General features: G+C 42.0%; 1 protein-coding gene across 1 annotated transcript in view; it reads right to left on the bottom strand.

Moving 5' to 3' along the window:
- Positions 1-707: 707 nt before the first annotated feature.
- The window catches only part of mnta (MAX network transcriptional repressor a), a 96,891-nt gene continuing 79,348 nt past the window's right edge, over positions 708-18,250 (bottom strand). Inside the window, exons 5-6 of the mRNA XM_068008354.1 lie at positions 8,297-8,489; positions 708-6,208 (exon numbers count right to left, since the gene is read on the bottom strand). Coding sequence (XP_067864455.1) covers positions 5,487-6,208; positions 8,297-8,489 — 915 coding nt within the window. The 3' untranslated portion in view covers positions 708-5,486. The remainder of the gene's footprint in view (positions 6,209-8,296; positions 8,490-18,250) is intronic.

Here is an 18,250-nt window from a genome sequence, read left to right as displayed (position 1 = left end):
GAGGGAACTTTACTCCATATCTAAAACATGGTATACCCGAGCTGGCAGCACTCTACACGGACGTCAGGTGTAAAAAGTGGGATCTGGTCTAATTCCCAATGGTGACATTTACATAGATTTACATTCAAAAGTCTTAGCTACCAACCACAGGGGGGGGGAGTGTTCTGGTTACTATGGAGCAGATACTGCAGTGCAGCACTATTTGGAATATTCCGTGAGGTGAGTGCGCCAGCTTTGCAAACCCGCTCGATTTTGCGCCCATCAAGTGCAACGGGCAGGAAAATCAGGCAGGTTGTGAATCTGACGTGCTGACCGCCTCTTGCAATATTCCTATCTGCGCTCCTGGCATGCAACGCTGGGCGCCAAATGCCCATCATAAAATCTGCCTGGGGTCTCGCAACACGGTAAACGTATTTTGTGCAGATTTCCTCTGGTCGGTGTCTCTAGCGAAATCTGAAGCCCACTCATCTCTACGACCTCTTACAATGTCGCTAGATTTAGTGGCTAGAAGAGCAATTCTCTTCTCCCCTCCCACTGTACAATTTACTGAGCCAGCAAGAAGCCACTGCCTTCTGAATGAGAGAAAACTGAACAAAACTGGGGAGGTGGTGGAAAAATTACAAAAGCCCAACCCTGTATCAAGATTCGAACATACATCCACACATGACAGAAATGAACCAAACTAACAGACGGAAGGTCAGTGCAGGTGTATCTTTATTTTATAGTATCTTAGGCAAGTGCATCTTGCTTGATAGATGGATATGAGAATATTATACACATTGATACTGAGATTTTTTTTGAATGAAAGCCATTATATTACAGCTAAATAGTAAAAATACATTATATACAAAAATCCACTAATATTTTTCACACACCTGGTCCATTCAAACACTTCAAAAATCTTCACGGAAAAGATTTTTTTTAAACATTTTTTTCCCCCTCAATATTTTTAACAAAAGCTTGCAGTGAAGGCATTCACCATAAACATTAAAAAAAAAAGTAATGTCTCTCTAATGGGGGAAATTATTCTGCTTTCTTTTATTTCAGATAAGAGTCCCAGTCAGGTTTTTTTTTTGGTTAGCCTGGTGTCTGACTCGCACGAAAACCCATCACCGTGCTCAACAGTCCTCCGAATCAAGTTACTGAGAAATCCACCACAGGTAGAAGCTGCTTTCATACAGTGTGAGACCTGCCCTCGCTGCGTTAGCTCCCCATCGCAGCCGGCTTGTAACCTGGTTTAAAAAAAACAGGTCTTCCCGGCCGCGTCGTTAGCAAATTCCGGCACGTTTAACTTTCAGGTTGCAGCCAGGCTGCGCGGGACCAGCACATCAGGAGCTGGTGCCACCAACACGGTTCTTAGTGCAAAGTAGAAGCAGCTAGTGTTTCTGTTTGCCCGATAGTAAGTGCATCCTCTTTCTCTATAAGGGGCATACGCCTCTTTACCCAAATACGGAGAGCGTAGGCACAGGACACATGAATTGGGACAGCAGCAAGGGTCCCACTTGGGTAAAAAGCCAAATATAATGGAAACAGAGCTCCTTTTATACTTAACGGTAAGTTTTGTAGTTACAGCCCAGTTCACACAACTTTTTGGGGTATAGCTGTTATTAAACAGTCTCCTCACTACCCTCCTTTATCGGATTAACAAAATTAATCTTTTGTTTTAAGATAAGTGTCTCTACAAGAGAAGAAAATTTCATTGGATTTTCCCCCATTGCAATCAGGACATTACAAATCACAGATTCAATTTTTTAATTTGTCCCTTAGGCAATAGGGTGAATAGTGACCATGAATTCTATTGACTTTTAGGTTAAAAAAAAAGTCCACTGAGATCGTAAATGCGTTTGTGAAGCAAATATGTATAATTTCAAATGTCAAACTGAGGAAATGTTCACAAGCCGATTAAAATGTTGCTACATAGAGGGACCAGTGGAATTCTTATTTCCCCGCCCAATGCGTTTGATAAAATGCAATTCTTTCACCCTCTCCAATTTTGATCTCTCTCAAAAGGTGTTGACTCTTGTTGGGAATGGTTCAGGGGCGGGTGCCCTTCAGTACCTCGCCCAAGGAGCCCTTCTTCACGTGAGAGTCTAGTCGGCAAGTGTCAGCGGAGTGTTAGACCATGGAGACCCGGACCCTATCCTCACCAGACATAGACACACAGACACACACACACGAACAAACTACACTCTACAGCACGAGTTGCTGGATGGCGATCAGGAGTGGGAACCCTGGCTCATATTTTCCCGTGGCTGAGAACTCTCGACAGAAGTTAATTCTTTTTTTTTTAAAAGGGGGGAAATTATTAATCTCCCTGAAAATAACAAGTCTTCAGTCCCTGATGGGTTAATTTCTAATGCCCTGGAGATTTACAGAAAGTTAACCACACACGTGCCTTTCAACATTAACACAGACATATAATAAATTTATATAACATACACAAGGCATCCTCGTATTAAACAGTCAAAAAAAAGTTTCATTACTTTTATTTGAGTTATGATCTATCAGACTGCTCTGATAAGCAGTACAATCCTGAGGGTACATGGTCTGTGCAAATCAAGTTTGCACATATTTTTTTTTCAGTTCAGAATATCTCCACATTTTATTATAAAAATATTTAGGAAACAGTGGCCCACTTGCAACCCACCAAACACTGAAACATCAGGTGAGCAGTACAGTGCACCCCAGCACTAAGGCCATTCCCAGGAATCAGGGCTGAACACTGTGAAGCTCACTCATTACCACAATATAGTATGTGTATTATATCAATGGGTAGTAACTCAAGAGCAATAGCATTATAGAAAAGAAAGGCTCGCCAACACATACAGAGATTAGGGTATAGGCATGAACTGCAGTATTCATGTTGATTAAGAAAAGGTGATGGCTAGCTCCACCATAGGTTTAGTGGGATAAGTGCAATTCCTGATGTGGTAAAGAGCCATCACACCATGGAAGGTCCCAGGTTTGATCCCCACATTGTGCCGAGACTCCTGGATTAGGGAGGCAAAAAAAAAAAATCAGCCAGGATTCCCTCTCCTGATTGTTATCTGAAAAGTGTGTGGTCGTTAAGGTGAGGGAAGAATTGGGCTGGGCTGTGATTCCCCAACAGTTGAACAGCCAGCCACAGGTGCAATGCATCAGCACCTTCAAGAGAAAGGGGTGGGGGTGCGGGAGAACTGGAAGGGAGAAAAACACACTGAAAAAAATTGGAGATATTGGAACTGAGCGCTGTTAGTGGGCAGAAAACACACAGGAGCACGTCACATGATCCAAAGTACTGTACCACATGACCGAGCAGAAATATGTACTTTTATTTGACTGGATGATACAGGAAAACAACACATTATTACAATATACTGCCACAGCAAGGAGTTCAGAGAACACAAATAAACTACTCTGTTTCACTCTCAGGATCATTGCTTCATTTGAACCTCTTGCTGGATCACTACCTTGTAACACACCGGTAAGTTATTATCCTATGAAAGATGTAAAAAGAAAAATTCTGAGAACCGTTTCTAAACAAATCTGTGGTGTTAATGTGAATAGAGATGCCCTGAAATTAAAAAAGGTACACCTAATATATATATATTATATATATATTTTTAAAAATCACCATTTCATACAAGCGAACAGTGGGGTTGGGAGGCTTTGGTTTACTACTGCAACAATAACCTGCACCGTAAGTATAGAATCCCATTCTGGCTTTTAATATTTCTAACTAATCAGTGACTGACTGGAGCAAATGCTGCACTTAAAAGTAAAGTGAAGCATCTGGTACACGACACACTGCTTACAGAAAAGAAACTAAACAGCAGTAACTGGGCCAGAGTTAGCGCTGGAAAAGCTGATCACGGTATCAAAGCTGTCACACTATTAATCCTTCCACTTGAACTTTCCTCAACAATATTATGATCCCGTTTCTAGAGTTTACAACTGAAATCAGCAACGTTGGAATTAATAGAATATTATGGGCTCATGATTCAGGTTGCTCAGATTAGATTAATTTTGAGAAAACCAGCTCTGATTTTAAACTTTTACAATGCATTCTTAGACTAGGTTAGTGTACGACACAACATTTTCAAGTAGTTTCAACATGATTTTTTTTAAATAAGAAAAAAATTAATCTGAGAAACTCATGATTGGAACCACACTGAAAATACCTGAGACATCTATTTACATTTTATAAAAAAATTAGGGGGTATACTTTGCTATGTGAGTAAAGTTAAAGAAAAATTACTTTTTTTTTTAAAACAAAGCTTCATTATAAACCTTAGATACAGAATTTTTCTCTAACTGTACATACAAAGTAAAATACACCGCTAGATACTTAAGCATGGAGACCTCGTCAAAGCAGGATCTTCAAAAGGAGCCATCTAGCGAGGGTGCTATCTCAGCCTGAGCCTCATGGTTTATCAATCAGACCCATTTATGGTTTATCAATCAGACCCATTCTGAGCTTAAATCAAAGAAAGCAGAAAACTTTATTGCAAAAAAAAAAGGTTTTTTTTTTAAAAAAAGGTCCCCATATGACAGACACTGCCTTTATAGTACACACAGTAATGATGTCAGCCTTAGACAGTTCATACACTTAAACTCACTTTAAGCTCAGGAAGCCACTCAGTCCAATAGACACAGCTACAAACAGGACCGCAGCACATCGTTAACTTCTCCTCCCCTTCCCCAGCCAATGTCTATTCACCTTCCCCAAGACTTTTTATAGTCGGTTACAATGTGTGGGGTTTTTTTTTGCAGCCAATCAATTACCTTTCCAAAAGGTGCATTTAAAATAAAGACCACAACAATGAGTTTATTTTTGTATTTGGTCCTCACAAAGTAAATTTAAAAAAAAATAAGCTGGGGGCAGACAATTTGGTTATGTCTCGGGCCTCCTGCAATACTTCCCGGCCTGGTCCAGCAGACCATCGGCTTTCGATTCACATACACACACGCAAACACAAGGGCATGATTAAACATCTTCTTTCCGTTAATTTAACTTGGTTTATCAACACTATCCAGTGAAGCTCAACTCCACTAAGGCCTTCGTTTGCATAATTTCTCTCTTTTTTTTAAACCCTCTGTCCGATCACGGTGACAACAGTCCAGCAATTCTTACCTGGAGAGAAGCAACACATGAAGGGGTGGGGAAGGGAGGAAAAAAAAATTAATTTCTTGCTAACACCTTTTTAAATTCACCAATTACAAAAAACACACACACACACACACACACACACAAAGGTCACTAAGGACAGCTGTCATTCAGGTTTGCTCTGATTAGCAGTTTATTTTGTGCAGTGCGTATTCCTTTCCCACTGCCAGCTTGGTGACAGCTTTGGATGGTTCTTACTGTGCCAACTCTTTCCGTTTGATGTTTTCCAAAGCCACCTTTCCTTCCCTTGCCTGCAACTTGTTGTCAGGAATGTATTGGAGAACCAAGGAAAAATGGTCTTTTAAATTACTGCTTTCTCGGGGCTCTGTGTTCCTCAAGTTCAGGCCAGCTTCAAAGTGCTCACAGGAAACGATGGCATGGTCACCATAGTGACAGGGTTCAGGACAGTCTGGCCCACTATCTGCTGGTGCACGACTTGAGGGCCCACAGCTTGTTTTGTCACAACGGCCTGTTGGCCAACAGGTGCGTTGCCGTTTACTTGCTGGTGGGTGATGGTGTGCGTGAGGTGGCTCACGACCGGCTGGTTCACCGTCATTGGCTGTGGATAGATAGTGGGCAGCTGCTGACCAAGGTGAGCCATATGGCTTAAGGTGGCTGGGTGCACAGTGATGTGGCCAATAGGTTGAGCAGCAGTGGTCAGCTGGACAGAGCTGGAGGTCGAAGGTGCAATATGAGCAATGTGATTTGCTTGAGAAGCTTGAATCACATGATTGACAGCTGTGTGAATCACCGATGCATGGGAAGCAGGTGCAGCATGGGCAATAACCGTTGGCTGCATTGTCGCCGCAGTCACAATGTGAGTCTGTGCTGGCACTATCGTCTGAGACTGAATCAAAGCCTGGGGCTGGATTTGCACTTGTGCCTGGGTTTGAGGCTGCTTCTGCTGGACAGACAAATGCTGAGGCAACAACGATGACTGGTGAGTAATAGCGGAAGAAGATACAGCCTTAAGCAATTCATGGTGCGAGCGGTGAGGTGTTTTTGGTAGAGAGTTTATGGGCCTCATATCTTCAATATCGTCGTCGATATTGTCTTCACCCTCTGAAATGGATATTAAAAAAAAAAGAGACAAATGGTAAAGTGACACATTTTCATCAAGAGTAAAGCTCGTTTCCACCAACCCCACACCAATTTTCAGCCCTCATCTCCTGAAGACTATTGTTGGAGCACACCAGTCGCTGGCTGGCACCTCACCCAAGTGATCTTTCTTCAGCCGAGAGTCTATAGGCACAGAGTGTCGTGAGACAACGGCACCCTGTGGTGCACCATAGTCCTGGCCTTGCCTGGTATGCACTTTTAGCAGTAGGTCACTGTGTAGCGATCAGGAACGTTACAGCGTTTTCACCTCCCTAACCCAAGATTCACGCCAACTGTGAAGAGCTACCTCAGCACAGACTGCGGGGGGGAGGGCGGGGAGAAAGAGGGCAGTGTTCTGCCTCTGGAAAATATGCCGGTGTGGACGTCAGCCATGGTCCAGGATTGGAAGCAGCTGCAATATTTCGCCCACCAAATCGCTTGGCAGAAACTGGACTCAATCATCGTGATTTAATACTTTCAGAGAGAGGAGGGGAGAAATGGAAAAAAATATCCAGTATGCAATTACCGATTCATTAAGTATGAAATCAAACTTGAGGAATAATAATTCACTTCCAAGATTTTATAATGAGTAACAGTGAGACACTCCACTGAAAACAGACAGATAGAGCACAATTAGTTTATGTAACAAAATAGGCAGTGCATAAATAGGCAATGCATAAATAAATCTCAGAGCCATGCTTTCCATTTTAATGGAGCTGAAAACGTTTTTCTACCCTGTAAGCAAACAAGAGTTGCACAATTGCACCACAATATACTAATAACCTTTCAGAAAACTCATTTACAAAACTTCTACTGTTTCCAAGTCATCCAAGCTGGTTGTCATGGTGATCTCCACAAAGGCACAACATGCCATTAAAAAGGAGAAATCCAGCTGTACTATATTTACAGAATCAGGGCAATTCCTCTCTCCCCTCCATCTCTCGAATTCTACTCTTCTGCCCCCTCCCCACCATCTCTCAAAATCTTCCTGTTTTTTTAAAAATATCAAGTGATCTTTGATCCTCACCAAGAGGGCACAAACCTAATCAATGTGTTGGGTCATGTGTTGGAAGGCTGAATTCACAACAGATTCCTCTGCAATTTTCAGTTTTTGGGAAATGTCTGCAAGAGCCAAAGCAATCTCTGTCTCCCAGCAGTGCTCATTAAATGGTGCAGGAGCCACCGGTGGCCTGCTTCCTCTTCAACCATGGCCCTCAGTAGACTTGCTGCTTCATTTGCCACTTGGCTTCCCTTTGTGGCCTGTGGGGGTGTTGATTGAGCTTGAATTCAGCGTTATTACTTGCCAGGAAAAGGGAAAGGAATATTTTTGGAAGCCAAGGCTGGAAAGATATGCAGAAAGGATGAGATGAAGTAGGGTGGAAGGAGGCTTGCGTGGAGCATAAACACCGGCACGGACCAGTTGGACCGAATGGCCTGTTTCTGTGCTGTGAATTCTATGTAATTCTGTGGATTCCATACAGTAAGTGAAAGGGGTTTATTAAAATCGAACGATTGATCTGGTAGGCTATTTCTCCTCTTCCTGTGAGGAAGTTCCTAGCTTTTGTTTGTCGACTGCCTACAGCAGCATGGCTAATTAGACAGTAAATTCCCTGCTCCTGTGATCCAGCAGGACGAATGTTTGGAGAATTGGGCCTACAATGTTGCAGCCCCATCTCCAACCCACACTCCCGCCAAGAACGACTTACCCTCTGGGAGCATGAAACCGTGGAATGTACCATCAGGAACTCACTTTCTGGGGAACTGCAGATGCAAACCATATCCTGTCACTCCATAGTGAAACAGGTTTCAGCATTGCTGAGAGTGGTTATTCAGCAAATCACTAGCCTTTGCCAGAAGAACTTAGTAGCACTGCTGTATAACAACCCACAAGGAAAGTTTCCGCACCTAATTTCAAATACTAGAAATTGCAAGGTATGTAATATCAGGTTCCTCAATAGCCGATCTGGTAACTAACTGGTTATAGATAAATTGCTCAGTTAAGCTACTTGGACAGGAAACAAAGTTTATTTTAACGGCTTTGCAAAGTCTTACCGGATGCGGTTGAGGTAGAAGCCTGGTCGTCCTCCGGCTGCACGGTTTGGCGGAGGATGCGATCCACTTCAAGAGTATCCATCCATTGGCTCAGTTCATTCTTCAGATCTGATAATCGCTGCTGAGTGGCAATTTTCTCTCTTGCAAGGCGCTCCATCTCGTGCTCATATTCTTTCTCTTTCCTTTTTAAAGTCTGGAAACAAATGGATGGGAAAGGTCCTAAGATGTGGTTATTCAAAAAGGAATAAAAGCAACAAATCATAAGATAGGTTCAGATGAAGAAGGCCCTTCAGCCCATTTGAACTCATACTTCCAGAATACCAACTCTACAGGTATTAATGTCTCCCTGAACTGGTGGATAGGTCCTCTGTTTAATATCTCATCTGAAAGATGTAGTCTTCCTTCAGTGCGCACTGGCCTGTCAGCCCAGATTACGTCTGAACCAGTGGTGGACAGAGCTGCCAAATGAGCCAAGTAACAGGAACTTTAATTTACAAAGGTGACAGCATTGGAACACAGTGTGATGGTGTGGCAATGCATTACAGACTAGTACTGAGCCCTCAATTCCCTCACAGAGTGAGTTTTTCATCTTCGTGGTGTGCAAACGGGAGGACAGACAGAAGCTAAGGATGCTCCCTCCTATCCAAGGAGGAATGAATGATAAGTTTTGGAGGAAGAGTCACTTCTATCTGCTCTTATCTGCCTTTTAGCAGCGGTCTCTTTCAGCAACATTTGATATCGCTGCCCAGGAACCAGATGGGTGAGAAAAAGGAAGAATAAACACAAGCAAGAGCAACTCACTTTTACGCTGCCTCTCATTTAGGCCTTAGTGTGTCCTGCAGGACCAACTGTTTGCAACACCAGGCTCAACACCAGTTGATGCCAGTGTACAAATAAACCCCAAAACACCAAGGTTACTTCCCTTGCTTACAAATATAGCTCCTTTTTTGCAGAATGTGTTAAAAAAAAACTTGAGTCTGCCTGCAAATAGTTTAACAAGTTAAAATCATTTGATGGAAGAGGGCACATTTTGTAATGTACATGGTAGAACTGGAGGGGTTACCTATAAAAGCTGTCTAGCCACCAAACCAATTGCCAGGAATTCCCAGGAACCAAATGTAATTCTCACAATGGTCAGCAACAGCAGGTTCTCATTAACCCAACAGGTCAGCAAGCTTTTTAATGGAATAGTCAACCCCCCCCCCCCCATAAAAAAAACACATCCTTTAATCACATCACGATATCCTTAACAGAGGATAAAGGAGGGCTCAACAGGAGCTAATCAGAACATGGGTCAGTCAACAGGCAACCGCACTAGTGAACTGAAGACAATCAGGTCAATCTGAAGGGCAGAGTTACAGGTTGAATCCTTCCAGAGTGAGAGTGAGAGCGAGAGTGTGCAAGGGGGCAGAAGGAATTTTTCCTGTCATTAACTTTCGTAGACAAAGCTGTGAAAATAAAATCAGGACTTTCACCCTCTGGGTTGCTATCCTCCTCTCCCCAGTACAATACAACCCACAGCTCGTTATTATTATTATTCAATCACAATTTCACGGCATTTATTCAAAATTGAATTTACTCCATGCATTTCTTGAAAAAAAGTTTTCACCTCCCTCCCCCTTTCTTTCAGATCAGCAAGGAATTCTCTATTGCAGTGGTTTTCAAATCTTTTCTGTAGGGGAGCCTCTGCAAATAATGGCACTCCGCCAGATACCCCCTGGAAGGCACTGCCTGCTACCCAAAGGAAAGTAGCACCATCATTGAAAAATGTTTTTTTAAATTAGTGTATGTCAACAGGTATAAGATGCCAGTAAGTCAATAAATATGGAAAAAAATTAGAATACCGAATTCTTTAGAGATTGTACTTGAGGACAGACAGTAATTGTGAGGGTCTCAGGCATTCCCCCGGGGAGGTTTGTGGACCAGTGTGAAAAGCAATGCCTTGTTGCCCCTAGCACTCTGAAGCATGCGACTAGCTGACACCCAACATGTTTGTTTCAGCGTCTCATGATATCATCTTTAAACCAAGCCTGAATGTCACCAATCACAACACTGCCCTTTTGAAATGCTATGAGCAACAAGTGGTTGCCCACTTCAGCTATAATCGAAGACCTGCAGCTTAATTGAGGGAAGAGACTGCAGGTTGAATATTTCAACCAAAGTGCTGTCCTCCAATACAACCTAACACACACATTCATTAACTGTAATTAGAGTTTCTACTTTAGGCTCTAATTATTTTTGCTGCTATTATTGATTGGCATCTTCTGCACAATCTGTGTGCTCCCTCTGCGTGATGGTAGTTTACACCATTGTAAAGAAGCTATGACCTATTCATTTTTTTTAAAAAATCACTCTGCATCTCAACACATATCCACTGCTTTATTACCAGTTCTTCTTGCTGTCTCATTTTTCTTTCACACTGTTCTTGTGCTGACATCTCCTCACACAAGTTCCCTACAAAGAGCCAATGCAGTCACGTTCCCATCAAAGTACAGCTCAGTCACAGCAATGAAAAGCACTTTTTTCAGGGGCAGCATGCTGCAATCACAAGGATACTGAATCACAATGAGTTCTCCCCACAGGATGGGTTACTGCTCTCAGCCATGTTGGTACCAGAAGGTATTGGGAGCGTAAATCAGAAGGCTTCCTTATAGAGAGAGAGGATAGTCCACCTTCAGCATCACTTGTGGACCTCCCAGTGGTCGGTACTAGGTCACCTGCCCAACCCCTGTTGGCCAGAGATGGTTTACGGGTCCTGAGGGATTTTGATTAGTGTCGCTGGGATTGTGGATAATGTCCACTGGGGCAGGGCACTGGAGGGTGACCAGCAAGGATTCAACATCTTCAGGACAGGAGGGGCAGCGACAGAAGCTGGCATGAAAACTTTAAAAAATAATTTGTAGTAATTTGAGACACTGCATTTAATCTGTACTAAGACAGCATAACCAAACTGAGAAACAGTAAGTTATAGCTTCAATTATTTTTATAAAAATTTACTTAAACAAAAATTGATAGTCATTTCAAAATGATTGCCCAGTTAGAAAAAAAAATCCTAATTATAAGAAATATATGGATATCAGACAAGTTCAGAAATGGCACTAGAATCCCAAGTGTCAGTTTTTAACTAAGCAGCAAGCTGCTTTGGATGACTCGAGCAGGGCATTTACAGGCTGGTATAACTTGCTTCATTTCTCCCACAAATACACATACACACACAATGTCCATGTTCCAGTGGAGGACCAAAGGTGAATACTTAAACCAATGGAAAAATAACTGAAGCTTCAATTTACCATTTCTCTTTGTAGAATGATGTGTTTTTTTTATTATTGATGTTATATCTAACACCTCCTAATCATGATGGTGTAGACTCCTTGGCAGGGTACTTTTCCACAGGCACCAATCACCCACCAGTACCTCACCCATGCACCCAATATTCATGTGAGTCTAGACAGCGAATATCAGCAGGGTATTCTTATGCTGGGAGCTATCGCAAATAAGTCTGACCTTGTCTCCACTTAACGTCCACACGTGTTAATTGTATCCATGTGATTTATATCAATTAGTGTTAATTGTATTCAGGTGGTGGGTATCAATTGGGGACTCTCTTGTATCCATTTATAGGAGGGAGCTTATCTAGGGGGTGCACAATGTGCAATGTTGAATAAAGAACATAAGAAATAGGAGCAGGAGTAGGCCAATCGGCCCCTCGAGCCTGCTCCGCCATAAAATAAGATCATGGCTGATCTGATCCTAACCTCAAATCTAAATTCATGTCCAATTTCCTGCCCGCTCCCCATAACCCCTAATTCCCTTTACTTCTAGGAAACTGTCTATTTCTGTTTTAAATTTATTTAATGATGTAGCTTCCACAGCTTCCTGGGGCAGCAAATTCCACAGACCTACCACCCTCTGAGTGAAGAAGTTTCTCCTCATCTCAGTTTTGAAAGAGCAGCCCCTTATTCTAAGATTATGCCCCCTAGTTCCAGTTTCACCCATCCTTGGGAACATCCTTACCGCATCCACCCGATCAAGCCCCTTCACAATCTTATATGTTTCAATAAGATCGTCTCTCATTCTTCTGAACTCCAATGAGTAGAGTCCCAATCTACTCAACCTCGCCTCATATGTCCGCCCCCTCATCCCCAGGATTAACCGAGTGAACCTTCTTTGTACTGCCTCGAGAGCAAGTATGTCTTTTCTTAAGTATGGACACCAAAACTGTATGCAGTATTCCAGGTGCGGTCTCACCAATACCTTATATAACTGCAGCAATACCTCCCTATTTTTATATTCTATCCCCTGAGCAATAAAAGCCAACATTCCGTTGGTCTTCTTGATCACCTGCTGCACCAGCATACTCACTTTTTGATTTTCTTGCACTAGGACCCCCAGATCCCTTTCTACTGCAGTACTTTCCAGTTTCACGCCATTAAGATAATAACTTGCTCTCTGATTTTTCCTGCCAAAGTGCATAACCTCACATTTTCCAATATTATATTGTATTGCATCTGCCAAATCTCTGCCCACTCACCCAGCCTGTCTATATCCCCTTGTAGGTTTTTTATGTCCTCCTCACTCTCCACTTTCCCTCCCAAACTTTGATATCTTACACTCGGTCCCCTCCTCCAAATCGTTAATATAGATTGTAAAGAGTTGGGAACCCAGCACCGACCCCTGTGGAACACCACTGGCTACTAGTTGCCAGTCCAAGAATGAACCATTTATCCCAACTCTCTGCTTCCTGTTAGATAACCAATCCTCCACCCATGCCAGAATATTACCCCCAATCCAGTGATTCTTTATCTTGAGCAATAATCTTTTATGTGGCACCTTGTCGAATGCCTTCTGGAAGTCTAAATACACTTTGATTTTCTTGCACTCGGACCCCCAGATCCACTGGTTCCCCTTTATCCACCCTGTACGTTATGTCCTCAAAGAACTCAAGCAAATTTGCCAGACATGACTTCCCCTTCGTAAAGCCATGCTGATTTTGTCCTATTAAATTATGTTTATCCAAATGTTCTGCTACTGTCTCCTTAATAATAGTCTCCAAAATTTTACCCACCACAGATGTTAGGCTAACTGGTCTATAATTTCCAGCCTTCTGCCTACTACCCTTTTTAAATAAGGGTGTTACATTAGCAGTTTTCCAATCTGCCGGGACCTTTGCTGAGTCCAGAGAATTTTGGAAAATTATTACCAAAGCATCCACAATCCCTACTGCCACTTCCCTCAAGACCCTAGGATGTAAGCCATCAGGTCCAGGGGATTTATCCGCCTTGAGTCCCATTAATTTACTGAGTACAAATTCCTTAGTGATTTTAATCGTATTTAGCTCCTCCCCCCCTAGAGCCCCCTGTTTGTCCAGTGTTGGGATATTCTTAGTGTCCTCTACCGTAAAGACTGAAACAAAATATTTGTTCAGCATTTTTGCCATCTCCATGTTTCCCACCATTAATTTCCCAGTCTCATCCTCGAAGGGACCTACGTTTGCCTTAGCCACCCTTTTTCTTTTTATATAACTGTAGAAACTCTTGCTATCTGTTTTTATATTTTTTGCTAATTTATTTTCATAATCTATCTTCCCTTTCTTAATCAATCCTTTAGTTATTTTTTGCTGTCTTTTGAAGACTTCCCAATCTCCTACCCTCCCACTAAGTTTGGCTACCTTATATGTCCTTGTTTTTAGTTGGATACTATCCTTAATTTCTTTACTTAGCCACAGATGGCTGTCATTTCTTTTACACCCTTTTTTCCTCAGTGGAATATATATTTTTTGAAAGTTGTAAAATAACTCCTTGAATGAACACCACTGCTCATGTACCGTCTTACCCTTTAATCTATTTTCCCAGTCCACTTTAATCAATTCCGCTCTCATACCATCATAGTCTCCTTTATTCAAGCTCAGTACGCTTGTTTGAGAACCAACCTTCTCACCCTCTAATTGGATATGGAATGTAACCATGTTATGGTCACTCATTCCAAGGGGATCCTTAACTAGGACATTATTAATTAATCCTGGCTCATTACACAGGACCAGGTCCAAGGTTGCTTGCCCCCTTGTCGGATCAGTTACATACTGCTCAAGAAATCCATCCCTAATACACTCAATAAACTCTTCCTCACGGCTGCCCTGCCCAAAGACTTGAAAGCAACTGAAGGCCAGGCTCTAGTATTCTATCCTTCACCACCTAGCTATCCAATTTATAACAACACGTACACACTTCCAGCAGCGATCGCTGGATAGAGGTCTGTAATGGGAATTTTAGTTGATTTCGTCCTCCCTAACTCAAGGCATTAAGGCCTACTATGACACCCCTACCACTACCCACTGGTCCATGGGCATAGCTAGTGAACATTAAACACTGTCCTTGTATTGATAATTCGGAAGAGAAGAAAAATCCCAGTGTTCCAAGGACAAAAACAAAATATTTGTACAGGTTTTGCCTCAATTTAGATGCAAAGAGAATTACTGCATTATGCAATCATCAACACCAACAAAGCTCTCTTATCTTCATGTCCTAGATGTAGAACAGTAAAAAAACAGAAGTACATGGGCAATTAGGCTGACTCAGAAATCCCTACAGCGCTAACCAAAAGTCAATTTAAAACAAAAAAAAGCACTTTGTTTTATTTGTAAGAAATAAAATCACAGCTCCCAGAGAAAGTTAAATGGGCCTTGGCCCATATTGTCATGCAAGGAAGTCAGTTAGGTGATGGGTTTAAATTTGAAACAGTAAAATATATTTTTAAAAATAAAAACACTCCAATTTTTACTCCTCCTCTCCTGAAGCTGCTAACTTGTTTCTAAAGACCTGATAGAGGTCTTTAAATTTATGAAGGGTTCGACAGGGTAGACATAGAGAAGATGTTTCCACTTATGGGAGAGTCTAAAACTAGGGGTCATAAATATAAGATAAATCCAATAAGGAATTCGGGAGAAACTTCTTTACTCGGAGAGTGATTAGAGTGGAACTCGCTACCACAAGGACTAGTTGAGATGAATAACATCGATATATTTAAGGGGAAGCTAGATAAGTACACGAGGGAGAAAGAAATAGAAGGATATGCTGATAGGGTTAGATGAAGAGGAGTGGGAGGAGGCTCATGTGGAGCATCAACCAGTTTGGCCGAATGGCCTGTTTCTGTTCTGTAAATTCTATGTAATTCTATGCAATCTATGAAAGAACTTGTATTTGTACAGCACTGTATCATTTCCTCAGGACGTCCCAATGCATGCTACAACCAGTGAATTACTTTTTGAAGTGCAATTACTGTTGTCATTTGGGTAAGCACAGCAGCTAGATCTCACAAACAGCAAATGAACAGCCAGATAATCTGTTTTTGGTGGATTTGGTTGAGTGAGGAATGTTGGCTGGGACTCCAACGTCGCCATGGGATCTTTTACATCCACTTGAGCAGGTAGAAGGAGCCTTGGTTTAACGTCTCATTCGAAAAATGGCACCGGACAGGCACTGGCTACTCTCTGTACTATGCCCAAGTGGTCCTTCTTTATATGCAAGCATAGGCAGAGAGGGTCGGCAGGATATTCGACCGGTCTGGGGAGATCATCACAAGATAAGCCCAACTATGTGTTCACCCAACATCCAAACACGTGTACTTTCCAGCAGGAATCACCAGATAGCAATCGGAACAGGAGTCTTGGCAAATTTTCCCTTCCTTAAACCGTGATAATGTCCCTGCAGTCACTTTTTCTGAGATCAGCTAACTCCCGGGGATCGAATCTAGGGCCTTCCTGGTCTGTTTGGCATGATTTACTGAGCCACTGGGCGAAGCCATGCAATGGTTGAACTTTTTAAAGCTTGTTCAATACACAAAACACAGCAATAGGCAAGTTTCTTTTTTTAAAAAAAAGGCCATTCAAAAATAAAACAGACCTAAAGCTTCATGTTCAATCTCGATACAATGATGCACACAATGAATGATTGAAACCAGATCATCTAATGGAGCTCTCACAGCGCCAGGTCTTGGTAAGCAGTGAATGGAGACAGTACTCAATATTGTCAGGGATTGAGATAAAACTTGAATTCATCCTGAAATTTAGGAAATTCAAGGAGTCACAGATAACAAACTGTAGAAACGTGTATCTACGTTTCTGGATTTTGGAAGTGTTCCCAAACTTCCATTACATTCAGTTGAAAAGTTTCACAAGACAACATGGCTTGACATCTAGCTTATGGACTCGAAAGATTACAGCTCACTGCAGTGGAGTCAGTAATCAAGGGTGATAAATGTTACGAGTGCTGTTAAACTAGTTTTAAAAAAACACTGCATGGCTGACTATTAATTTAAGGAAAGATAGAGCTGAATGGTAAAATTAGAATCCAAGGGACCTCCATCTGTTGCCCTAACAGATGGGCTGTTTGATGGCTTCATGTCGCATGTTTACTCCTGCTGTCTTGGTATAATTACAATTTTCAAAAAGCTAATTATTGCCTGACCTCAAAGTCCACATCACTACTGTCATAGGTTCAAACCCCAGCACTACACAAAGCTACGGTCTCCCAGATACACACATGCAAGGATGTCTGCCCATCCAGTTTTGAATGGGACCGGTCAGTTTTTGGGTTGGTTGCACTCTGGACTGTAAGGGACACGAGGTGCAATTATTGGGGTTGACTGGAAATGCTGAACCTGAGAAAATATCTAGCGCAAAAACCCAGAAACATGACAGAACTTTCACTTAAAGCTATGATTTTTTTTTTCTCTTGCAGACTGAAACAAGTACCTACTGGCCGGGATTCCCAATTCTGATGCTGCCCTGATGTATAAGCATCGATGCAGGCTAAGGGCAAGATCAAGCTCAACTTCGATAACCCCCCCCAGTCAAACAGCCTGCTGAAACTCACCGTCTAGGGTTACATCTGAGGTGAGAGTACAAAAAGCCAGCATGAATCAGTGCCTTCAGGAAAGGAGGGGAGATAATTGGACAGTGGGAGGGGGAAAGACAGTAAACCATTTGGGATCTTCAACTGAAAGCGTCAAATTGTATTCAGAAGAATACAACAGACTCGGATTCACGTGGCATATCTGATTTAAAGTTTACTTATTACAAACATCAGAGTGAGATAATGCTCAACTCTTCCACATTTCTACAATAAGGATTCAGAATACAAACTTGACACAAAAATTTTCCCAGCTTCATATCATTTATAAATAAACCTGCTGCAGTGATGCCACAATCCCGAGTGGGTGTCAGCACACTTCGAGAACACGGAGTGCAGCAGCAGCTGCCGCAGGCATTGAAACCAAATAAAATCCCCAGTCAAATAAAAACAGTATACATCTCAAAAACAAGATACTACAGGGCAATTTCAAGGCTGTGATCTAATCTTAGGAAAGCGGGGGTTGGGTTAATATGAGCTTGCTAACTGCTGATGCTTTCATCTCCCAATTCTTGGCCTCTTCCAAACCCCTTGGATTATGATACTGTCTTGTAATCACACCAAGTGGCTTTATTCTCTGTTCACTGGCTTTCTTCATCATACACATTAACAATATCAACAACAATTGTGAGTACCTCCTACATGTCCAGAAGATGTCCAAAGTCTGACAGGGTTTCAAACAACATTACTGAAGTGTGACGTCCTGTGAGAACCTAACCATTTGACACACTCATCTATCTCCCAGATATAATTAACTGAAGTTCAGAGCCTGTTATAACTTCACAAAAATAAACTTCTAAAACTTAGCAGTTCTCCCCACTCTCTCACCAATTTTGATCAGCATAAATGGGATAATTTCAGAAGAATGATGAAAGTATTTGTCCAGTTACAAGTTCTTAAAAACAGTACTCGTCAGTATTTATCCCTCAACCAGGCTTTAAGAACATAATAAAATCCATTCAGCCCCTCAAGCCCTGTCCATCCAGAGTCCATGTCTGATCATTCTATCATGGACTTCACATATCAAATGTTGATACCCTACTTTAGG

Source organism: Heptranchias perlo, chromosome 28 (genome assembly GCF_035084215.1).
Source record: "Heptranchias perlo isolate sHepPer1 chromosome 28, sHepPer1.hap1, whole genome shotgun sequence".
NCBI classification, from domain to species: domain Eukaryota; kingdom Metazoa; phylum Chordata; class Chondrichthyes; order Hexanchiformes; family Hexanchidae; genus Heptranchias; species Heptranchias perlo.
The sequence above is the reverse complement of the archived record's forward strand: the minus strand, read 5'-3'. Positions and strand labels throughout refer to the sequence as shown.